The sequence below is a fragment of the Elephantulus edwardii genome, unplaced genomic scaffold (genome assembly GCF_000299155.1).
Source record: "Elephantulus edwardii isolate Elephantulus edwardi_28Jun2011 unplaced genomic scaffold, EleEdw1.0 scaffold00087, whole genome shotgun sequence".
Taxonomy (NCBI): domain Eukaryota; kingdom Metazoa; phylum Chordata; class Mammalia; order Macroscelidea; family Macroscelididae; genus Elephantulus; species Elephantulus edwardii.
In genome coordinates this window covers 5,103,571-5,129,129 of record NW_006399837.1, presented here as the reverse complement: position 1 = coordinate 5,129,129, position 25,559 = coordinate 5,103,571, and the positions used below count along the sequence as shown (strand labels likewise).

Genomic DNA, 25,559 nt, shown 5'->3' with positions numbered 1-25,559 from the left:
AGTCCCATTCTACAACAGTGGCATCATGTAATATTTGTCCTTTTGTGACTGGAATATTTCGCTCAGCATAATGTTCTCCAGAGTCAAACATGAATATTATCTTTTGTGTGCAAATTATAACTTAGTAGACAAAATAACAGGCGATGTCAAGGAATTAAGCACAAATTATGGAACATAGCGCTGGTGGCTTAGTGGCAAAGAGTTGGCATTGCCAACCCATAAACAAGGAGTTGGAATTCACTAGGTGCTCGTGAAAAAAAGATGGGCAATCTTTGCTCACGTGATTGACTGCCTCTGAAACGCAGGATCTGAAACGACAACAATTTTCTCTGCTCCAACCACTAGGAGTAATTTGCAGACCTGTTTCTCCAGGATGCCTCATCCATTCATTTCTCCACTTTTCTCCTGCAGTTCTTCCCCAGAGAGTGGGGGCCCCTAACACACCCTCACCAGCTCCCGGGTGCTGCGTCCCTTCCGCGAGGCCCCGCCCCTGACGCCCGGCCCCCTCCTGGCCCCGCCCCTAGCCTGGCGTCCTCCGCCTTCGGTGCGATAGAAGCGACGGGGCCTGTCTGTCCATTTTAGTGCCGCACAAAAAAAACCTAATACATTTCAGCAGTTGCGTTTCTTTTAAAGCCTACAGATAATTATTTCAGTATAACCATATATTATTCGTTGAATTGTGGCAATCTGGTTGCTCTAGCCTGAAAAATGGAGAATAGGCGTAATTGGAATTTCACCGGCAATATTGAAGATAGCCCTCACCGGGGGAGTGGGTCCTACGCCTCTCGGTCGCCGAGCCAAGGCCGGCCGGCCGCGCATGTGCAGTGAGCCTGACTCACCATGCCGACTGTCAGCGTGAAGCGCGATCTGCTCTTTCAAGCTCTGGGTCGCACCTACAGTGAGTATCGGCCTAGAGCCTGGGCCCTGCGTCCTGGCAGGTGTCCTCCCCGCTTTCCTGCTTGGGAGCGGTCGGGATCGGCACAAGGAGGGCTGAGCACTGCGTCGGCCTGGTTGGGTTCCTGCCTGTGGTTCTCCTCCGGGGTCCGGCGTCTGCGTGCCTGGCATTGCGTCAGCCGCACGTGCCCTGCCGACTGTCATTCATTCTGCAAACTCGAATCGAGCGCCTCCAGCGTGCTTGGCGTGGAGTTCGGAGCCCTACTAGGAATGATGCCCCGGGTTGCATCCGGAATGCAGCCCATTTAGTGCAATCAGAGGAGCTGTGCGAGGAAGGGAGTTGGAGTAGAGTTTTGAGCACGAGGGTGACCAACAGAAGGCAGCATCCCTTCTGTCATTGTTTCTAATTAACAACTACTGAACTCTCTTTGTGTGTCAGGAGCTGCTCTCAGTAATGATTAAGGGCTATGTTGGGTTTTTCTGGTGAAGGCGAGGCTCTAATCCACACATTACTAAAAGAATTTTGGGTAACGTCAAGTGGTATGAAGGAAAAGAAACAAGAGTATTATCCTAAGACCATTAGATAAAGTGGTAACGTTGGAGCTTGAGATTTGAATGACAAGAGTGTTGACTCAGAGATTTTAGTCGTCACCCCACACGTAATCCCTTCTTCGCATCAAAAAACAGTGTCATTAGAAACAAAAAGAGGGAGGGTAAGATAAAATTTTCTGTTGCCACGTAGTTGTCATTGTTGTTGTTTAGTACCAGAATCAACTCACAGCTGAGACTCTCCAGTGGATTTTCAGAGGATGTAGATTGCACAGGAGGAGATTGCCTACCTTTCTCCTATGGAGCAACTGGTGGATTCAAACTGTGTGCCTTTGGGTTCGCAGCACAAAGCCACTAGAAGTCCGATAGATGTCATTGTTGTTGTTTAATGCCATCGAGTCGTAAACGACTCATAGCGACCCTATGAACGAACAGCCTGAGCACTGTTCGTACATAGAGTTTCCAGAGGCAAGCCATTTTGGAAGTGGATGCCGCTCCTGCTTCCAGGCTTGATTTAGTCGGGAAGCTCCAGCCAACACTGTCCATCATGGGTGCCCATTACCACGATTGGCACATCACTGTCACAGGCTTCAGCATCACAGCAAGCACAAGTTACCTCTGTACAGCAACACACAGACCAGTGCTATACCACCTAGAAGAATGTTTGACAGGAAGACAATTTGAACCTGGCCAAGGGCCACAGATGAAAAATCACCCGCCTTTGGCTTGGTATCACAGCTTCCTTCCACTAGGCCAATATAGCTCTCTCTTGGTCGTAGTCATTGTTGTTGTTGTTTAATGCCGTCAAGTTGTAGACGACTCATAGCGACCCTATGAACAAACAGCCTGAGCACTGTTCGTACATAGAGTTTCCGGAGGCAAGCCATTGGAAAACCTTAGGAAGGAGGCGAGGGGAAAAAGCCCCGAGAAGAGTGTTACATATCCCGTGTACTTCCAAAAGAACAGCTTGGGTGTTCCTTAGAGGTAACAATGGTGAAGCTTTGTCCCACATACTTTGGGAATACAGTCAGAAGAGGCCAGTCTAGGAAGGAGACACCTTTCCTGGGAAGGTCAGTGAGAAACACCCACCTCTCAAGGAAGTAGCTTTTACACAGTGTAGCAGTGAGCTTGAGCATGTGACCTATCATTAGCAAAGGTGCAGGATAGGGTACGGTTCAAGTCTATTATTCATAAGGTTTTATGAGTCATAGACAAAACTGACAGTGAAGCGGCAATGACATTTCCCTCACATGATAATCATCAGTTCGCATAAAATCTGTAACTCCTGATTTACTGGAACTATTTGTTTTTAAGTCTTAATTTGATAACAAGACCCTAGTCCCTTTAGTTATAGTTGAGTAAACAACTTCCTAGGATAAGATATTTTTCAAATATTACTGTGAAAATAAAGTTGAACCAATTACTGTTGAGTCCCTCCCTATCATTGATTCTGTCGGACAATAGAACTTCACAGTAGGGTTTCCTAGGCTGTAATCTTTATGGAAAAGAGCCCTGATGGGCTAGTGCATAGTGTTGCCTGCTGCTAACGGAACAGTTGATAGTTCAAATCCACCATTCACTCCATGGGCTGTCTCCTTTTAAAAAGGTTTCGAGTGTTGGAAAATCCTATGGTGGGTCACTGAGTGGTACTCTGGTGGGTGAGAGGGAGTTTGAGTTTGCCGCATCTTACTTCCAAAGAGTCATACTTGACGGCACAGAACGATAACAGGTTCCAAGGAGCAGCTGGTGGTTTTGCACAGCTGACCTTTGATGACCATGCATAAACCCTGCACCACCAGAACTGAAAATAACTTCATAAGATACCATCTAAGAAACTTTATAAAGTACATTCTAAGGAGTAGACTTTCAGGTACTCTAGTCTTTACCCGTAAATTTCTGTCCTGTGTTTCTCAAAGGAAAAATCAACTTTAATTCCATAATCTCTTAAGTGTTTGGACACCTGAGGAAGTTTTCACTAATAGAAGTTCTGAGCTCTTAGTCTATTATGTTAATTCTGTGAGTTGGAGCCAAATTATATTTGATCACTTCTTAATTTAAGAGGTTGATTTTCTGCTAAGTAGGTGCAAAATTCCTAGTAGCTAACCTGTTCTGTAGTTGATACTACTATAGGGGGTTGTTGTGGTTGTTGTTGTGTACCACAGAGTCAGAACTGACCCATAGCTGACCCTCCCATGGGCTTTCAGAGTCTGTTAATTGCATGGGAAGAGATTGCCCATCTTTCTCCACTGATCAGCTTGTGGCCTTGAACTGCATGCCTTTGAGATTGCAGCATAGCTTCTTGCCACTAAGCCAGGAGATCTCCCTAGTATAAGTTTGTCAACTCATTTAATAATTTTTTTTCATATTGATATGCATATATGTATTTTTTTATCGCATACCTTTCTTCTTACACTGATGCCCATACATAGTATCTTGTTATATCACAATTAGTAGAAAAATGCAAGCTATATTTACTATTTTGTGTTACATCAAACAATTAAAAATAACCATTTTTCTTTTTCTTCCCTAGCTGATGAAGAATTTGATGAACTTTGTTTTGAATTTGGCTTGGAACTTGATGAAATTGTAAGTATTAATTTTTATTAATTTTATTAATTTTCCACATAGTCTATATACACAAACATTTTTCAGGACGTGGTTGTGTTTTGACTTTGTTGCTTTGTAACAACCAAGATGATGCCCTTGTGGCCCACAGGGGCTTCTTATGTCCAGGAGCTAAGCTCTGAGCAGACTAGGTCACCAGACCTCTGATTTTTTTCCTACACAGGTGAAAACCAATCATTGTTTGGATGACTGCTTAGAGATTTTAAGACCCTAGTTGCTACTCATCAGAGTAGGTTGGGAGAACATGGTGTCTGCGGACTGCTTACCAGCTGGCTGTGATACCTCCCAAGACGGGGAGGAGTAGCCCTGAATTCCCACAGTTAGCAACAACATTATCTAGTTACCAATCTTCTTCTCCCTCCTTCTTCCCCTCCCAGATGACTATCAAAAAATGCTTATTTCTGTGTTTACACAAGCTTCTGAGGTTTCCTCCCCTCCTTTCTACTTCACCTAGCCACCTTTGTTGTTTACCTTTGAGCTGGAACCATCCCATAGCTGACCCTGCAGTGGGTTTTCAGAGGCAGTGAATTGTATGGGAGGAGATTCCCTGCCTTTGTCCTGTAGAGCAGCTGGTGATTTGAACCGCGTAGCCTTGAGTTGGCAGAACAATTCCATACCGCTGAGCCACCACCTCTGGTGGCGGTCTGCTGACCTAGGGGTCAGAAGCTGTGTTGTAGTCCGAAAGTGCACGTGGTTCAAATCCACCAGCGGGTCCCCGAAAGGATGAGCATTCTCCTCTCATGCGATTTGCTGCCTGTGAAAACGCTACGGAGGGTCAGCTGTGACTCAACAGCACACAACAACAGAGCTCCCTCCTGGCCTCTCGATGGACAGCTTCCTCCCCGGGACTGAGGTGGCCAGCCCACGCAGGAGAAGCCTGCTGCCTGGTTACCTTTGCCCGACTTCTGCAGTGTCTCCTCCATACTAGGAGCCATCAACCTCATTACTTTTATACTAGTCACATTTTCTTAGCTTTTTAATATTCTCATGTGGTATGTACCCCCTTTTTGACTGACTTCACTCTAGTATAATACCGCTCAGATTCATATATGCGTGTGTGTATAAATATATATAAAATGTGTATTATGATTGTGGCGCTGTTCTTGAAATTGTATAATAGTGTATTGACAATGTGTAGCATGGTTTGTTTATCCATTCATCCCATGATGGACACTTGGGTTATTTTCTTTCTTTTTTTTTTTTTTTCTATATTTTATTAATTTTCATAAACATTTACAGAGATTTTGGGTTTCCATTCATTCATTGTTGCACTATTCTCTCTACCCTCCTCCCAGTTTGTTCTTGTCCAGATGCCACAGTGCTTGTCAAATCCAGTTCTGATTAATCTTCTTTGTCAGTGTGTCCTTTGCCATTCCCTATCACACTTGGGTTATTTTCGTCTCTTTGCTGTTGTAGGTAATACTGCCTTGATCATGAATGTGGCACTGTTGTTTGGTTGTTGTGTATTGTAGGTGTTTGATTTTCTTTAGATCAGAAGCAAGCTCACCTTTTCTCTAAAGGCACACACCGAGAAGTCTGTTGCCCTTGAATCATCTCCCGCTCATGGTGACCCCAAGTCTTGCACTTTGTAGAGCTTCACTCCATAGGCTTTCAGGACAGAAGCAACTGGCCAGGCCTTCTTCCATGATGCCTCTGGTGGTTTCAAACTGCCAAACTTGTGTGTAGTCGTTGAGTGCTTAACTATTTAGACTACCCAGAGGTTTGTAACTTCTTTCCTAGATGGTCTCCATTACAACTGTTCACCTAAACCATGTTGACTACAACTTAGAGCGACCTTATTATGAACAACAGCTCAGAATCTTGTCCTGTGTTGAATCAGCCTCACCGTCCCTGACCCACCTGACTGTATTGCCACAGTCATTGTATCAATCCATCTCATCCAGGGTCTTCCTTTCCTGCATTGACCCTCCACTTTTTAAAGCATGATGTCCTTCTCTAAGTACCAGCCCCTTCTAATAAGATCCCCAAAATATGTGAGAAATAACTTCAAAATCCTTAACTTCAAGGAGCATTCTTGTTTCACCCTCTCCAGAACAGACCTGTTTGTTCTCTTGGCAGTCCATGGTATGTGTAGTACTCTTCTCTAGCACCACAAATCAAAGGCATCCATTGTTCTTCTGTCATTCTTATTCGTTGTCCAGCTCTCACATGCATAGCAAGCAGTTGAGAAGACCATGGCCTGAGTCAGGTGCACCTTGGTCTCTAAACGGACATTGTTGCTCTTTAGACTTTGGAGAGGTCCCTTACAAAGAATTTTCCCAGTGCAACTTGTCTTCATTTCCTGACTGCTGATCTCAAGGTTGGATGCACCTGTCATGATGCTGCCTATTGGTTGCTTCATGGTGAGGGATCTTTGTTTTCTTGATGTTGAGACTCAGTCCATGTTGAATTCTTCAGTCCTTGACCTTCTGCAGCAGGTGCTTCAAGTCCTCCTCAGTTCCAGCAGGAAAGGTAGTGTCATCTGCATAAAATAGGCTGTTGATGATTATTCCTCCATTATAGCTTCTCAGATGTTCTGTTTGATATGTAGATTGAAAAGGTATGGAGAAAGGATACTCCTTAACACACTCCTTTCTTGATTTCGAACATTGCAGTGTTCCCTTTCTCTGTTCAGACATCAGCTTCTTTTGTTGTTGTTGTGTATTGTTGAATCTCATCCAACTGGCGCAGGAGGAGATTGCCCCTCCTTCTGCAGCAGAGTATCTGGTGGATTTGAACTGTGCACCTTTGGGATTGCAGCACAGCTAGACAACAGCTTTTTAGTCTATGTATTGGTTTTGCATGAGCACAGTTAAGTGTTCTTTTATATAAATGGAATATTTATATATTCCATTCTTTTATATTTCAAATAAAATAAAACTTTTATTTTATATTGGTTTACTTACAAAGTTCATATACATTGTTTTTCACACCAAGAGATTACCACTCTTATCAACTTTACCCGTTTGTTATGATCCACAGTCAAATACCTTTGCATAGTGGATGAAACACAACAAATAGACATCCTTCTTGGCGTTAAGCCAACACACATCCATCTGACATCAGCCATAATATCTCTGGTGCTTGGCCTCTTTTAAACCCAGCTTATATTTCTGGCAGTTCTCTGTCAACGCATACTCTAGTCATTTTTGGTTAATTTTCAACAAGATTTTGCTTGCATGTGGTATTAGCAATATTGTTTGATAAATTCCACATTCTGTTGGATTACTTCTTTTGGGAATGAGTATAAAGATGGATCTCTTGCAGTCAGTTGACCAGGGAGCTGTCCGCTAAATTTCTCGGCACAACCTGGTGAATGCAACTGGGGCTGCATCTGTTGAAATATGTCAGTTTGTATCCCATCACTTCCTGAGGCCCTACGCCTGTGTTTTACTTCAGAATCCAATTGGAATGATCAAGTTTTATTTACAGAATAGCAAATATTATATTTATTTTACCAAAATAAATATTGGAAAAACAAACCCCCTTTTATTGATAAACTCCAGCAGCAGACAAGTGCTCGTTAGGGGTGACTGAGGAAGCTAGTGGAACATGGAGAAATTGAGAGTATTTTCTATTTCTATAAAATCATTTACTAATTTAATATTCTCAGACTGTGGTGTTCATGTTGCTGCAAAAGCACCTGTTGCTTTTACTTCTTAGAAAGATTTCTAGGTTCTGTTTCTATTAACTTGCTATTTTGGTTTGTTTCAGACTTCAGAGAAGGAGCTTATAAGTAAGGAACAAGGCAATGAAAAGGCATCCGGGGCCTCTGATGTTGTTCTTTACAAAATCGACGTGCCTGCCAATCGCTATGATCTCCTGTGTCTGGAAGGATTGGTCCGAGGACTTCAGGTCTTCAAAGAAAGGTAGAGAAACATGTGTGTTAAATACTTTGCTAACTTGAATTTCATTTCTTTTTAATCCCAGTCATTATCGGCCATCCTAGTCAGCTTTTTAGAAGAATTCTCGTTGGACAGGTTCACAGCATTAGGTCTGCGTGGATCAGGAAGGAGGATGTCTGAGGGATGAGATTCATGTGTACTGCAGCCACTTTGAAACTGCCTGAATGCTGAACCATAGTAGCCTTTCCTTTTCGGAACATTTTAAAACTGGAGTGGTTAATGATTTTGTGGCTTCTTTAATTTTTTTTGTAGTGTTTTTTTTTAAAGTCAGGTTCAGAGCTCTGGTGGCCTAGTGGCAAGGGGCTGAACTTCAATTCCAGAGACACGCAGTTCAAATCCACCAGATGCTCTGCTGGAGAAGGAGGAGCAATCTCCTCCTGTACCGGTCAGATCCAGTTTGACAATACACACACAAAAAAATTTAAAAAAAAAAAATGGCCAGACCTTAACGACACTTAACTAGAAACAGAGTCACTCCCTCACTAACTTCCCTTGAGTCAAGACCGAGGCTGTGAATGACAAGAGGAGATTGCCCATCTTTTTCCCTGTGGAGCTGGCAGTGGATTTAAACTGCCCGAGAGACGCCATCTTCAGGTTAGCTGCACAGCTCCCTACAGAAGTGGAGAAGGGATTGTGAAAAACAAGGCATTCAAACTTTGTAAAGAAGTCAGAAGAAAACGAAACCAAAAAAGTGGAGATGGGAACACTTGACGTGTTAGTAATAAAATAAGTGAGCTCAGGGATGGCGTGCCCTCATTAACAGTCTTATGATGGCTGTATGATCTTACACAAATTAATTGGCCTCTGTGGTTTCTGTTTCATGATTTGTAATGTGGAAGAATTTAAGACCCTTTCCAGATGTGCTTATAGAAGGCCTGGTGGCACAGCGGATTGATCATGGGGCAGCTGGCAGGTTGACAGTTTGGATCCACCGGCCTCAGGGAGAAGGATGTGGTGGTCAGCTTTCATAAAGGCTTACAGCCTGGAACCCCTGTGGGGCTGTTCTGCTCTGTCCTGTGGGGTCACTGAGTCAGAAGAGATTTTTTTTTTTTTTTTTTTTTTTTAGAAGAGATTTGACACAGTGCGTTTGGTGGGTCCAGAGAGTCGAATAATGAAGATACAAGATAGTGAATGTAGAAACTGAAAAGCAGTGAGCCAATAATGTTGTTGTTGTTATGTGCCATCGAGTTGCCTGCAACTCATAGCGACCCTATGTACAACAGCCCTAAACCCTGTTCTGTCCTGTGTCAGTCACATTGCCTCTGACACACCCATCCAGATTACCCCAGTCACTGAATCCACCTCATAGAAGGTCTTCCCCTCCTGCGCTGTCCCTCTACTCTACCAAGCATGATGTCCCTCTCCAAGGACCTGTCTCTCCTTACAGCATGTCCAAAGTATGTCAGACGAAGCCCCAGAATCCTTGCCTCCAAGGAGTAACCTGGTTTAACCCTCTCTAGAATGGATCTGTTTGTTTTCTTGGCAGTCCATGGTATTCTCAATACTCTTCTCCAGCACCACAGCTCAAAGGCATCAATTCTCCTTCTATCCTCCTTGGTCATTGTCCAACTCTCTGATGCATAACAAGTGATGGCGAAGACCATGGCCTGTATCAAACGCACCTTAGTCTCCAGGGAGACACCACTGCTCTTCAGTACTCTGGAGAGGTCCCTAACAGCAGACTTTCCCATGGCAATGCGTCTTTTAATTTCCTGGCTGTTGGTGCCAAGAGTGTTGACTGTGGAGCCAAGCAGACTAATGCTGTGTACAATCTCAATCTCGTCACCATCTGTTACTTTGGTTTTCATTGCCTGGTTGTTCACTGATCAGTTGAAAACCTGTACAAACGTCTGCCTGGTGCCTGGATTCTGAAACCATACAGCTGTGGAGTAATGGGTCTAGGTGAAACTGTGGTTATACATTTAAAGTTCACTGCTGTCGAGTCAGTTCTGGCCCATAGTGACTGCCCATCAGCTTCCTGAGGCTGTAAATCTTCACAGGACTAGACGGCTTCACCTTCCTTCAGCCGAGCAGCTGGTGCCTTGGAACTCCTGACCTCTGCAGCCCCACACAGCCTGCTGCTCCCAGGGCACAGCTCTGAGTGTGTTTAGTTCACGTACCTGAATTTCAGGGTTGACACCATCGGTTCCATGCATGACTATCAGATGTTCATATTTTAGAGTCGGAGACATTCCCTTCTGGTTGTTTCTCAAACCTGCCTAATCAGAATCTCTATTTTCAATGGGATTTTTATGATCAGACAAATGTTGGGAAAGTGACTTAAAACTATTCCTACTCAAATACAACAGTGGAGACACAGACCGAGCTTGGACGTGTTCCTTCAGTGCCGCCCACCTCGTGAGCACTGATGTGTGGATCTGTGGAAGGACTGTAGGCTTGTGGATCAGGGAGTCGGGAGGACCCCTGGCTTGTTGACTTGACATGGTGCCATGTGGGGGCTAGGGCTGAATGAGGAGACCGACAGATCTGGAATGCAGGAAGAGGTGTGGGCTCTTGAGTTTGCAGCTGATGCCCATTTGAACCTACCTGTGGATGTCGAGGGATGAGTTGACCAGAACCCAGCCAGGTGAAGAGCAGACGATCCAGGCTGTGAGGTAGGGTCAGCTGCTGCTGCTACCAGAGGGTGTCCTCTGGACTGGACTTTGCTTGTGGATGCAGATGCTCAAAGTGAGTTGAACAGAAGATCCTTCAGCAAAAGGGACAGACTTGTTGCCTCAGAGGACTGGTTTGATAGGGATGGACTAGATAATTGGCTGTCTTAAAAGGGAGATATTAGGGCAGGAGACATGAAGTAGCTGACTCACACATTTTGATGAAAGCAGTTATTAGGAAGATGATGGTAAGGTAGGGGGAACCACCTTATATAACATAAGTGAATGAAATATAATCTAAATGAAAGACTGTATGAAACTCTGCACATTCATGAGACAGTATATATGAATGATAAAAATATTCATTGAAAAACCTATTCATGCTCAAAGTGTGTTTCGTGGACGAGCAGCCTGTGTGTCACCTGGGCTGGTAGGTGGCCCTGAGTTAGCTGCCTTCGACCCCTTGGAGGACAGCTCTGAGCCCTGGACTGTCCCACCCCAGCCTCTAGCTCTGATGCAGTGTGGCCACTGTGACAGTCACTGTGTCCGTGCCTCTTGTTAAAGCTCTTCCTCTTTTTGTGACCTTTCCAATGATGATGTCTATTTTCTTGCTCCACTCAAGACCAACTGAAGCAGGATCTGGTTTAACAAAACTCCCAGTTGCTTGTAAGCACATGGAAGCTTGAGACGCATTATTGTCTTAAACCAGCCGTTCCCAGCCGATTCTGGTGCTGACAGTTGCCTGGAGAGGTCTTCGAAGTGCCCTGTTCGCCAGGCCTTTCCCTTTTGTATCCCGGGTCAGTAGGTCCAAATGGGACTCGGGAATCTGTATTTCCAGTAATCATTTACTAGTCTTTGTCATCAGGTTGATTCTAAACCATACAACCCTGTAGGACGGGGGTTTTCAAGAACGTGAACCTTTACAGAAGCAGGCAACTTCATCTCTCTCCCAAAGTGGCGGGTGGGCTTGAACCACTGACCTTCCAGTTAGCACCTGAGTACTTTAACCACAGAGGATCCAGGGTCCAGTCTTACTAAGTTTTATTTTCTTAGCAGTCTAGAATCTCATGATTGAAATCAAACTTTAAAGGCCGTCTCATCCAGCCCTGCAGGTGATACTTCAGTGGCCCCGCACAATCACTTCCTTCTTTCTCCCCGTCTCAGGCTGACCTTCTGTTGAGTTTTTAAGGCTGTAAATCACACGGGAAAACTGCCTGTCTTTCTGTCCAGAGCACCGGGTGGATTTGAACTTCTAGTGGAGTGTGCTGTTTGGATCAGCTCTGTGGCTTTCTACATTCTGTGCCAACAGAACTTCCCCAAACAGCTGCTTGGTTAATTGTTTTTAAGCCTCTGCCGGGAACCTGACCTTGGGCATCATATTTCTCCCTTTTAAAGGAACACTAGAATGAAAGGTTCAAATCCAGCAGCTGCCCCTGAGAAGAAAGGGGGACAGTCTCCTCCCACGAAGATTCATATCGGATACCCGATACAGGGTCACAGTGGATCAGAATATACCCAGAGGCAGTTGGATCTATCATTTTGTGACAATTCTAAATGTTAGAGAGTTGGTTAGATTTTTTTTAGTAGTCAAACTTTGACCTATTATAATTTCAACTCACTGTCTTGGTTCTGTTTATTTTTGTATAATTTCTATACATGACTAGAATATAAATAACCTTATCAAATATTTTGATTAACTGCTTATTTGATTTACTCTTATTTTAGGATAAAGGCTCCAGTATATAAACGGGTAACACCGAATGGAGAAATGCACAGATTGACCGTGACAGAAGAGACAGACAAAATACGCCCTTACGCGGTAGCAGCCGTTCTCCGCAACATAAAGTTTACAAAAGATCGCTATGACAGCTTCATTGATCTTCAGGAGAAATTACACCAGAACATTTGCAGGTTTGTGGTTGTGTCACCTTCCTCCCACCTCCCCTCTTTCAGCCTCCGCTCTCTCCTTTTCGGTTCCTGTCTCCCCCTCCTCTCCATCTGTAGTCCCTTTCCCTCCTGAATCTATCTCTTCCTCCCTGGCAGAGTTTTTCATAGTATTTCTAATTTAATAACGTGAGAGTACCAAGAGTTCAAATCTGCTTTATCAGTATATTTGTTTCTGCCTTTTTCCTTTTTTTTTTTTTATGTTGAGAAAAATTTGTATTTAGAATTAACCAGCTGGACTTAGTTTAGATGATCCCAATTTTGTTGGCAACATCCAAAGCATCATAGTCAGGAGCAAGTCGAACATAGGCCTTCTTCTCTCCATCAGGCCTAATCAAAGTGTTGACCTTGGCCAAATCAGTGTCATAGAGCTTCTTTACAGCTTGTTTAATTTGGTGCTTGTTGGCCTTGACATCCACAATGAACACAAGTGTGTTGTTATCTTCTATCTTCTTCATGGCTGACTCAGTGGTCAGGGGAAATTTGATGATGGCATAGTGGTCAAGCTTGTTTCTCCTGGCGGCGCTCTTCCGGGAATATTTGGGCTGCCTTCGGAGTCTCAGCGTCTTAGGCAGCCGGAAGGTGGGTGATTTGCGGATCTTCTTTTTTTTGGCCGTGGATGCCCTTCAGGACGCCTTCTTGGTCTTTAATGCCTTTGCTTTGGCTTCGTTTTGGGAGGGGCCGGGGCTTCCTTCTTCGCTTTAGGCGCCATCTTCGTAGAAAGCTGAATGGCCTGTGCGTGGAGAAACATGGAGACCTAGGAATTTTTTTTCTTCGTTCAAATCATCATTAAATATAAACTGTTGTAGTTTGAAGTATTTTCTGTAGTTTAAAATATTAAAAAAAAAATTAGCAGTCAGTCACACTTTTTGAGTTGTTGCTGTAGTTGTATACCATCACGTTTGAACGACCCCATGGCTGACCCTCCGGCAGGTTTTCAGAGGCAGTTAATTGCACAGGAGGAGATGCCCGTCCTTCTCATGCGGAGCAGCTGGTGGGTTCAAACCACATGCTTCGAGATTGCAGTGCAGCTTCTTACCACTGACCTAGTGCCCCCGTAGTAACACTGTAGGACAGAGTAGAATTACTGCATAGAGTTTCCAAGCCTTCAAGGAGTTTTCATGGAAGGGAGTCCTGGTGGCCTAGTGGGTAAGGGGTTGCTCTGCCTAGCAAAGGCAGGCAGTTCAAACCCCCCCCAACTGCTCCTTGGGAAAAAGATGGGCAGTCTCTGGTGAGATTTCCAGCCTCTGAAACCCCCTGGAGCATCTGCTGTAGGTCGGTTCTGACGCGGCGTCAATGAGTTGTTCAGTCCTGTGGAAGCACACTGCCATGCCTCCCACAGGGTGAGTTCAAACCTCCAACCCTTTGTTTGGCAGCCAGGCTCTTACCCTCTACAATACCACAGCTCCTTAAGAATCTTAAATCTCTCCACTCCTAGAGGTCAAGGAAATCAACAGTGGGAGTCCTTGAGCTACTTTTAGTATTTATTGGCCTCGTGGTAAGAAATTGTGTTGCAGTCCAGACCGAAGTGTTTCAAATCCACCACCACCGGAGAAGGATGGGCGGTCTCCTGTGCATTAACTGTCTCTGAAAACCCACCACCGTAGGGTCAGCTGTGGGCCGCTTGCAACTCAAGGGCGCTCAGTAACAATGGAAACTGCTGATAAGCGAACTGAAGCTCCAGCTAACACTGACACCTCAGGTTTTCTTTGTGTACCTGGAATGTAGCAACATTGGGCATTTAATTGTACTCCCAAGTATGAATGCTGGATATCTAGGTCTTGAATGGAAATAGAAAAAGTTGTTTTATTTTTTAAATAACTGGAGTCTGGTAAATCATGGAGACATACAGAATAGGCTGTGGACAGGGTTGAAAGAGATTATTTAGTGGAGTGGGTTTTTAAAATTTTTTCATTAAAAAGTATTTAAAAATAAAAACCTACATTTGTAGTTGAGCTCCCCAGGTTTTTTTTTAAAAAATTTTCTTTTTTTAATTTTATTGTTATTTATGTGCATGTGTATTCAAATTGGATCCGACTGGTGCAGGAGGAGATTGTCCCTCCGTCTCCAGCAGAGCATCTGGTGGATTCGAACCACATACCTCTGGGATTGCAGTGCAGCTTCTTGCCACTAGGCCACCAGATCCCCCCAGGGGGTTGTTTGTTTGTTTGTTTGTTTTTTAATTAACACATGATTGTTGCAAGTAACATTTCTGTTCCGTGTTTTAGAGTATGTTTGTGAGCTTGCTTTGTTGTTAGGTGACTTCATGTGTGTCCAGATCTTAGTGGTCCCCACCCCCCACTGAGTACATCAGAGCCGCCCGCTGCCCCACCTGCTGCCCACTGGGCACCAGCCTCACAGTCACTGCTGAGCTGGACCCCGTGGTTGCCCCCAGTGGCAGTCCGTCTTGCTCGGGGTCTTTCTCTCCCCACCGCCCTCTACTTTATCCCACTCGATGTTTTTCTGTAGAGAGTAGCCCCTCCTGATAATGCCCAGAGTGTGTGAGGCGAAGAGTCAGCATCATGATTTCTGCAGTGCGTCCTGGCTGTCCTCGTGCCAGGGCAAGCCTGTTTGTTTGGCGCATTCTCTCAGGATTCTTCACCAAACCACAATTCAAAGGCATCAGTTTCTCTTTCTTATTCATTGTCCGGTTCTCATGTATTTCTGAGGTGACTGAAAATACCGTGGCTTGAGTCTGGTGTACCTTATTCCCGAAGTAGCATGCTCCCTCTTTTAGCTTGTTAAAGAACAGATTTACCCAGCACAGCGTTTGAATTCTTGACTGCTGCTTCCACGAATAGTTGTGATAAGTAGTTATTAAACAAAAGGTGAAGACCTTAAGCTTCCTTATAAAACAAAACGTCAAGACCTGGATAGGGAGCTCAGGTGGCCTAGAGTAAGGAGCTGCTCTGCCAACCTGCAGGTTCACAGTTTGAATCCACCAGCTGCTCCACCGGAAGAGGATGGACAGTCTCCTGTGTGATTTACTGCCACTAAAAACCCACTGGAGGGCCAGCTATGTGTTGGTTTTGACTTGATGTTAGAGCAGCAACCATACAAGACTTTAAATATTTCAAAATGCAAAACAGAATGTAAGATTTCTGACAAGTGTAGATATCCCTTCTGGACGTACTCATTTTATTCCCTGTATTTATGTAAATTAGAGAGTCTTTCTTAACTGTAAGCTCTATTTACCTGCCCTCTGCGGAGGTCTTGAGCTTGTTCCGAGGTGAGGAGCAGGAGACATCCTGGTACTTCTGGCATGCTTGTCAGCTAATCCTAATTAACCTCTTGTTGAATTTGTGTTTCTATGGACTATAGCTGTTTCATCTAAGAGCCCTGGTGGCAAGGTGGATTAAACATTGGTCAGCCAACCAGACGGTTGATAGTTTGGATCTATTTCCATAAAGATTCCCACACCAACACACACTTCCTGTGGGCCAGACCTCACTCATGACCTTCCACTGGCTCCCTGAGGTTGTAGTTCTTCAAGGGAAGGAGCCGCTGGTGGATTGGAACTCCTGACCTTTGGGGTTAGCAGCACAATGCAGCACAGGGCCTTCTGTAAATATTACAGTCTTGGAAGCTGTAAGGGGTAACTTTACTCTGGCTTAAAGGATTGTGATGAGTTGGAATTGCCTTGATGGCAGTGGGTGTACAGAGGGTTTCATCTGAAACATTACATTTATTGGCATAAAGTGGTTCATAATATTCCCATATTACCCTTTCTAGTATCCATAGGATTTGTCGTGTTCCTGCTTCTTATAGCTTTATTTCTCTTTTTCTCCTATTTCACATATTGCTGTAATTTCCTTTAATTACCTTAAAATGAACAGCCAGCTTTTAACTTTTCCTACGTACTAAATTAAACTTTAAATGTTAGTCACAGTTCTTTAATGTAAAATTTATATTACTAATTAATATGTGATCAAAAAGAATTTAAAAAACCCACAAGATAGAGCAAGGGGTGTATTTATTCTAATTTAATGTAAGCATTTATGTTCGTGTGAGGGCACTAAGAGGAACTAGTAAAAGAAAATAAAAGTAATGCTGGCTGTGAAAATGTCCTATGAGTACTATTCGGGAAAGCATATTGACAAGGAAAGAATTTGAGCGCCTTCATAGAATCTGTTTTCAAAGTAGCTTAGTCATTTGTCATTTTAGTTCACAGTTGCAGGAATTTACATTCCACTAAAGGTACCATTTAGCAAGTAACATTTTTAAGAAAGGGTCTGTAAAAGAATTCTTTTAAAATAAATAGTCTGTTTTCTTAGAAATTTTGCTTTGGAATATTCACCTAACATTCTCTTTAACATTTAGAAAAAGATCGTTGGTCGCCATTGGCACTCATGATCTGGACACGTTATCAGGACCATTCACATACACCGCAAAGCGTCCTTCAGATATCAAGTTCAAGCCTCTGAATAAGACCAAGGAGTACACAGCTTGTGAACTTATGAAGCTCTACAAGGTAAATGTTCTTCTCTGTTGTATGGTAGCTGCGTCTGAATCGTTAAATTCCTTCAAAAGGAGCCCTTCGAATAGGGAAATACAAGGAATGCTTTTTTAAAAACACTAGTATCTGGACACCAGCCCAGAAATAATGGATTCGTTTTATCGAGTCTGGGAACTGAGTGTACTTTGTAGTTGTTGTTTCCTCAATTTCCCAGACGCTTTTAATGGATAGTTAGAATTGAGACTCACTGAAATAAACCAGACCTCACTGTAACCTTCACAACTGCATATAATTAAAATCCATGCAAGCTTTATGTGAGAAATACTATTGCAGAGTGTCCCCCGCTCGTTATTAATGTTTTGGCGTCACTTGAAACGCATCCCACTGCCGTCGAGTCAGAACCATGTAATCCATAGCTGACTCTGCAGGTGAGTTTCCGAGCTGTAGCCTGAGTGAGAGGAGAGGGCTCGTCTTTCTCCATGGAGTTGCTGCTGCTGTCAGACCGCTGGAGGGGCCGCCTCTGGATGAGCCCTGCAGCTCCCTACAGACCAGGGCGTGACAGCCCCTCGCCCTTTTCAAGTCAATAGGTCACGGGTGTGTGTTACTCAGAAAAGCAGCTCTGCTTATCTTTGGTGTGATTGGCAAATGAGTTCTTCTGTTTACCTGAGTAGTTCTGTAGTGGGTTCTGTCTTGTTGGAAGTGACTCCGGCGTAGGGTGTATCAGGGGAGATTTATTTTTACTCTTTAGAACAACTCGGTTACTCAGTTATGTATTCCTTTTCTTTTGCCAACAGAAGATGAAGTGGTACATGGATATTACTTTATATCAGAATGTCTTATAAATTTAGATATTTCTGAGGACTCTTGTGGGTTTTTTCCCTTCTTTTTTCTTGACTTACGTCGTTGTTGTTAAGTGCCGTCGAGTCACAGGCGACTCATAGCGACCCTATGAAGGAGAGTCCTTGACTCTTGGGTGCCTTTCATCCTCTCTCCAGGTTCATAGGGTTTCCGGAGGCAAGCTATTATGGAAGTGGACGCCACTCCTCCTTCCATGCTTGTTTAATCAGGGAGCTCTACCCCACTCTGAGTCCGCACTGGGTAGTCAATCATTAACGCATTTGACACATCAGTGTCACGGTGTTCAGCCTCACAGCAACCACAAGTGACTACGGTATGGCAGCTTGTACACCAGGAATATATGACCTAGAGGAATGTCTAAACAAAAACAATGAAAGACAAGGCCCTAGGGCCACGGAGTAAAAGTCACCCACCTTTGGCTTGGTAGCATCGCTTTCTGTCCACTGGGCCAGCTGATCTCTCTCTGTTGATATTATTGTTGTTAAGTGCCATCGAGTCGCAGGTGACTTGTAGAGATCCTATGAAGGAGAGTCCTCGGCGCTTGGGTGCCTTTCATCCTTTCTCCAGGTTCATAGGGTTTCTGGAGGCAAGCTATTACGGAAGTGGATGCCACTCCTCCTTCCAAGCTTGACTTACGTTAGGTAGGTGAAAGAAATAAAAGATGACATTTGTTGGACCTTTTTTTTTTCTCCAGACTGACAACAACCTTAAACATTACTTACCTATCATTGAAAATAAACCTCTCTACCCAGTCATCTATGATAGCAATGGTGTTGTCCTGTCAATGCCTCCGATCATCAATGGTAAGTTCTTTCAAAAGCACGTAGACTCTTTGCTGCTTCTTTTTCTTTAAAATTTCCGTATTATTTGCTATAAACTGGCTGATCCACATCAAATTATTTTAATCTGAGCCTTTCAAGTCTGTCATTTTGATTATAGTAGCTCTTTTCATCCGTTTATTCAAGAAATGGAGTCATCTAGCATTTTTCTGGTGATTTTCCTGACATTTCTAAATGAGTATTGATAAGTTCATAAATATTTTTCTGTGCCTGTCTCTGGATTCTGTTCTATTCCTCCAAGAGATGTTGTTATTTTGATCGTAGCAGGCAGTTAACTTGAAATCACACTCTGTCTTGCCTGCAGTTTTGTGTTGTTATTGTACCATCAGGTAAGAACTGACTCAGAGCTGACCCTCGAGCAGTAAATCTCGTGGGAGGAGCTTGCCCGCCTTCCTCCTGCAGAGCCAGCTAGTGGATTTGAACTGCACACATTTGAGTTGACAGTTCAACTCCTTACCCCTAAGCCACCCCAACTCTCTGCAGTTTTATAGTTGAACTAAACAGTTTACATTTTTCCATCTTAACTCATTCCTGAAGGCTTTTTGATGAAGCACCTTAAGTGTATTCATAACATTTAATGATGTTTCAGCTGCAGATGCCCTCCAGTGCTGTCAGTGACGAGGAGATTGAGGTGATTTTGGCTCCTTCTGCATTTCTTGGATTGTATTAGGATAGTGGTTAGGTGCATGAGATCAGTTTGATCCAAGCCGTGTTCTTCTCAGTTACTTGATATGCATCTGAAAGTTGGACAGTGACTAAAGATGATAAAAGAATCATCAATGCCCTTTGAGCTGTGGTGTTGGAGAAGAGTAGTGAATATCCCGTGGCCTACCAGGAGAACAATATGTCTCTGTTGGAGGAATTGCATCCCGGGTGCTACTCGGAGGCAAGGATGGTGAGACCTCGTGTCACATACCGTGGACATTATAGGAGAGGCCAGTCCTTGGAGAGGGACATGACGCTTGGAAAGGTGGAAGGTCAGCCTCAGGGAGGAGGACCCTTATCAGATGGACTGATACCGGTGGCTGTATCAGTGGGTACAAGTATATAGGAGATGGGTTGGCCCAGGATAGGATAAGGTTCACGGTTATTGTTCACAGGGTCACTGAGTTGCTCTTTTAACGTACCTTCCTGTTAGTTTATAACCATGGTCAAGTAGCTTACTCTTTCTGAGCCTTAGTTGCCGTGTATATAACTCCTTTTTAGGTAGTCTTTACCATCACATAAAGATTAAATGAGACAACGTATGTTAGAGCTTGGCATAGCACCGGACAGTGGATGCACTCAGTAAAGACGTGTCATTATTTTATTTTTATTCTCTAGTTTATCATGAGGGAGCTCTGGTGGCTGAGTGGTAAGAGGCTTCGCCGCCGGCTCAAGTGCACGTGGTTTGAATCCACCAGCTGTTCTGCAGGAGAAAGATGGACAGTCTCCTCCCATGGGATTTACTGCCTCTGAAAATCTGCTGACGGGTCACCTATAAGTTAGAGCTGACTTAGTGTCACATAACAAAAGCAACAATTTATAATGAAGACTTAAAAGCAAAGCTGTATAGCCCCTTACTGCTGAGGAGTCAGTTTATATTATGCCTCAACTTAAAACTGTATTTTCTGTTTTATTGAGCTTTTAGTTTACTTAACATTTCTGAAAAGGACTTTTAAGAACGCTGTTGTTTTGTTTGCAGGAGATCATACCAAGATAACACTAAAGACTAGAAACGTATTTATTGAATGCACAGGAACTGACTTTACTAAGGTAAAAAATAAGTTCTGTTTTTGTACTGTCAGACAGCACTTTACAGTATGTTCGTTTTTTGGGTGTAAACTTATTTTAGGTATTTTGAAAACGAGAAACAGATATTCTATACCTTAGTTATATGGTGCTTTCATTCATTCAACAAACAGTGAATAAGCACCTGCTATCCTTCCAGTGCCAGGAATTTAATAACGGATGATGTGTTTTGAACTTGAAGGAATTATTCTTATTAACTCCCATAAACAGAATGGGATAAGTACCTTAGTGAGAGCTGTACAAGTCATTTCTCTTTCTTGGCTTATTGTAAATGGCAAATAGTTTTATGCCTTTGTGAACATGGGGAAAAAAAGTAGTGAGTTGGCTATAAAGACATTTTATTTATCAAATTGTTAAAAGATTTATGCACAAAAGCCATCCAGAAGCACGTTCATGTTCTTGTTTGTCGCTGCGTTTATTGACGTGGAACACTGGAAACATCCTCCAGCTGCAGGTCACTTCACGTGACTTCTTTACACATTTTGGGGAAGCAGAGTGAGTTGGCAAGTAAGCAGACAGAAGCTTAAACGGCAGGAGAAGGCTTGAGTTCAGAAGTTGGACAGATAAATGGCATTCATATACATTGTAGATGTTTGAAGACCATCATAAGGCATTTTATTTTAACAAGTTTTAAAAAGTTACTCATTCTTCAACAGACTTTGGGTATCTTCCCTGAGCTTATATATATCACACAAGCAAAACAAGTACAAGCAAAGCATGCATGTGACCCAGCAAAGCTTTGAATGAATATTGACACAGTAAAGGCCTTGTCAGACTAAGAAAGTCAGATTTACTTCAGTTGAGTCTGTTTCGGCTCAGAGTGACCTTTCGTTTCCAGAGCGGTGAAAGGCACTGTGGGAGACAGTGGTGGATTTCAGACAAAGGGAACACAGAGACTAGGGGTCACCAGTGCAGCCTGCTGCTGATGATGCCACCAGGGCTTCCTATGGACTTTAGAGATTGATTCGATATTATTATTATTATTATTATTATTATTATTATTTTAACTGGGGCAAAAAAAAAGTATCATGCTTTCAAAGGAAAAGACAATCATTTGCTCATAATAATCAAATGAAGTAACCTTAATGATGAGATGACAGATGTACAGAAAAGATCAGAAGCATCTTGGTCAAAGTTACACCACGAGGTAGTGTTTGAGTGAGCCCCAGGCATCAGACAGTCTGTCTGGCTTCCAACAGTTAGGAGAGTGGTAATGTCTTTTCCTGGTAATTAGTCATTTCTCTCTCTCAACTTGGTAAATTCAACAAGGAAAGCAAATGATTTATCTCCATATTGGATTGTAACAGGACTGTCAGAATTGCATAAATACAGAATTCCTATGGCTAAGAACCGGCCTATGGTTAGAATTTCTTATTTCACTTTCCTTTTTAGAACATATCTATAAAGATCCAATTTTAGGTATTTGGGAACGAAATGATACTAAATATGAATTCATTTCCATTTAATGAAGAGAGAGTTTGTTTTTAGAGAGCCATCCTTTTTTATTGTTCTTTCTCTCATTGCAGGCAAAAATCGTCCTTGATATTCTTGTCACCATGTTCAGTGAATACTGTGAGAATCAGTTTACGTAAGTTCACATATCATTTTATCAGTTGCTGAAGGAGCCTGGGTGGTGTAGTAGTTGCTTGGCTGATAGTGAAAAGGTCATTGATTCCAAGTCACTCCTTAAGAGAAGAGGCGTGGAGGTCTGCTTTAAGATTACGCCCTTGGGAACATTGCTGAGCAGTTCTGCTCTTCAGTGTCAGTCCCTGTACATTACAGTCAACTCAGCAGCGGTAGACTTCGGGTGTATTGACTGCCTCCTGATCTCAAGACAAGGCATCAAGGCCTCGTGCTAAATTTATAGAGGAAACATGGCTCCTGGGACTAGAATATAAGACCATGTGCATAAATAACGTGCAAAATAAAATGTGACTAAGTAATTTTACAAGGTTCAGTGATGTCTGTTTGTAAGAACACATTATTGTCAGATGAGGCAATCTGGAAAGACCAATCAGGGGATGAAATTTAAAGTGTATTTAAAGAGGATTAAATTTGAGAAAGTAAAGGTGGGGAACAGTAACAAGCAGCTAAACAAAGGCACAGAAGTGTGCAGGAGCGCAGCGTCTGTCCTGTGCACAGACGGCCTCTTTTACAAACATGCAGCTTGTGCTTGCCTATATTGTTAGGTAAGTTTGCCCCTTGAAACGCTTGAAGCCATCTCTGCTCTAATCCAGTTTTTCATCACTTTCTGTATATGCCGTTTCTACATCATGGAAAAGGTTGCCAGACTTTCCTTGCATTAATGTTAAATAAGAATTATATATTTACCTTACCTCCAAATCCGACTTAAGGACTTCCTTGGGCCTAACAGCGCACTGAAGAATGAATCTCATCCATAACCTAGGGAGTGCCTGCATTTCCGTATGATGACTGCATTTTTAACAAAGCCCATCGTTTTAAATTAAAAAAAAATCAGGGGAGCTCTGGTGGTCTAATGGCAAGGAGCTGCAACTACAATCCCAGAGGTGCACGGTTCGAATCCACCAGATGCTCTGCTGGGGAAGGAGGGACAATCTCCCCCTGTACCAGTCAGATCTGATTTGATGGTACACTCACACAAAAAGAATAATTAAAAAAAAAAAATCCCCAAAACAAAACACCCAAATATTTAACAGCCTATACATCCCTTACCATATGTTGGTATTATCGTTTATTCTCGAGAATTCATTATCATTAAAATGCCTGTCTGTAGAAAGCATAAAAAAAGTCCAGCTCTTAGCTGTCGAGGTGGAGCTGATGTATAACTTTCCCTCAGTTGGTTTTCTGAGACTATAAATTGCATCCTTTTCCCTTGTTTTTCCCCTGAGGAGCTGCTGATGGACTCAAGCCGACAGGGAGGCATAGCCTCGGAGGTGTCTGTGCATCTCCCCACAGTCTGTGTTACCAGAGCTCCTATGTAGAAATGGTCCAGGCGGTATCTTTTTTGAAAAAGATTGGTAAACGCTTTAGTGGTTCAGTTGGTATATGTTATGTGACGTGCCACCTTGGTAAGGCCTAGAATGTGTGTATTGTCCTGACAAGTCCCTATGGGGTGCATGCTTCCAAAGGGTAGGAAGTCACCTTATCAAGTGAGCACTGCTCACTGTAGGGACCAAGAGAGCTGCTGGAAATGGAGTAAAAATTCAGAAGCAAGCCCACTGCCCCCGAGTCCCACTCAAGCAACTCTCCGTGGGGTTTCCAAGGCTGTAACTCTTTCTAGGAGGAAACTGCCCCTCTTTCTCCTGAGGCTCAATTGGTAGATTTAAACCACTGAGCTTTCATTAAGCAAGTTGACTACTTCGTCCTGTGCCACTGGAATTTCTAACATTGTATCTAGGAAGATGAATCCAAACAGTGTTGGAATGTGAGTTGGGCTGAAAGTTGTAGATCAATGAAAGATTTGTTAGTAAACGCATTTCTGGATTTGCAGCCCTTTTTGTCCTAGGTACTTATGTCTTGTCCTTTTTTCCAGAGTTGAGGCAGCTGAGGTCATTTATCCTAATGGGAAATCACATACTTTTCCAGTAAGTATGTAAGACGTTGGTTGGAGGTGGTGAGGCGGGAAACAGTAACAGTAATGACCGTAGAATGCGGCTGTGGCCCTTAGCAGTCCGCCTGGCCGTGCACTTTATGTACGTGATGACGTGGCAGCCAGCGGGCAGGTCCTTGTCAGGAGGGGCATGCAGACCACTCCAGCTTGGGAATGAATGGCCTCCTGTTGGTGTGGACTCAGTGTGACGGGCGTACGGTGGGACACTTGAACTATTGTTTTTTTGGCCACATACAGCTGCTTTCATGAGAGAAAATAGAAAATCTTTAGCAGGCTTTATAAGCATTTACAAATGATGTCTTGTGCCAATATTTAATGTAGGGAATGGTGGTTGATTATTGGAAAGAGAAGAATAATTGACATTTTATATTAGTTACAAGCAGTGTGACTTGTCCAGCAAATAAAATGTCCATGTATATAGATGTAATGTTGGACATTTTTTCCTTCATGGTAATGTTCTAAACCGCCAGGTTTATTTTTGTTACTTGGCTTTAATGAAAATCTCTTGGGAGGAGAGTGAAATTGAGCAATAACAACAAGAAAACTCAATTAGAAAGAGTCCAAAGCTATACTCGGTGGAGAATGACTTAGGTTTCTCAAACTATAAATTTTATCTATTTTCTGTTTAAGGAATTGGTTTACCGGAAGGAGATTGTGAGAGCTGATCTCATTAACAAAAAAGTTGGAATCAGGTATGCTTTGAAAACTATACCTACTACTTTTGAAGGAATTAAAAAGAGTAATTTGTCTTTCCTGAAAGAGTGCTTAGAAGAGTGTTTTGCTTTCTCTTTACAGTAAATTTGAGGGTTAGTGAAAAAGGAGAACCTTCAATGAAATGGATTGGCATAGAGGCTGCTACATTGGGCATTGATAGTGAGTGTGGCTCAGGACCAGGGGTGTTGGGCTGTTATACACAGGATTGTCAGGAGACAGACACAACTCAGTGGTACCGAACGACAAGGGTAAAACATCAGCTCTCGTACTGTCTGAGAATGGAATAGGGCTACACAAAGAACAATTACTGTCTTAGGCAGGGTTGTATTTTAAAGCCAAGTATCAGCTTGTTTGTGACGTTATTATGTTGTGCATTCCTGTTTCAGAGAAACTCCAGAAAATCTTGCAAAACTTCTGACCAGGATGTGTTTAAAATCAGAAGTCATAGGCGATGGCCATCAGATAGAGGTTGAAGTCCCTCCCACCCGCGCTGACATCATGCATGCCTGTGATATTATAGAAGATGCGGCTATTGCTTATGGCTATAACAACATTCAGATGCATCTCCCCAAAACATACTCCATAGCGAGTCAAGTAAGGTTGCACCCTTAAATAAACACTCCTTCTTGTTAGAAACTGATTATTGAGTGCCAGGAAGCTTCGAGAAAAGCAGACCAGAGAGATTAAGCACTATTTTGACACGCTCAGCTGTGGGAAGCATTTACTGTTGGGGAATACAAAACAGATGCCTGATTGATTGGAGTAAGTTGGAAATCCGTG

The 25,559-nt window shown here is 43.2% G+C and overlaps 1 protein-coding gene across 1 annotated transcript in view; it reads left to right on the top strand.

Moving 5' to 3' along the window:
- Window positions 1-840: 840 nt before the first annotated feature.
- Window positions 841-25,559, top strand: part of FARSB (phenylalanyl-tRNA synthetase, beta subunit) — a 71,189-nt gene continuing 46,470 nt past the window's right edge. The window contains exons 1-11 of the mRNA XM_006890278.1: window positions 841-898; window positions 3,974-4,029; window positions 7,783-7,937; window positions 12,311-12,496; window positions 16,850-17,000; window positions 18,538-18,646; window positions 20,367-20,437; window positions 22,000-22,061; window positions 23,988-24,039; window positions 24,696-24,757; window positions 25,166-25,373. Of these exons, the coding sequence (XP_006890340.1) occupies window positions 841-898; window positions 3,974-4,029; window positions 7,783-7,937; window positions 12,311-12,496; window positions 16,850-17,000; window positions 18,538-18,646; window positions 20,367-20,437; window positions 22,000-22,061; window positions 23,988-24,039; window positions 24,696-24,757; window positions 25,166-25,373 (1,170 nt within the window). The remainder of the gene's footprint in view (window positions 899-3,973; window positions 4,030-7,782; window positions 7,938-12,310; window positions 12,497-16,849; window positions 17,001-18,537; window positions 18,647-20,366; window positions 20,438-21,999; window positions 22,062-23,987; window positions 24,040-24,695; window positions 24,758-25,165; window positions 25,374-25,559) is intronic.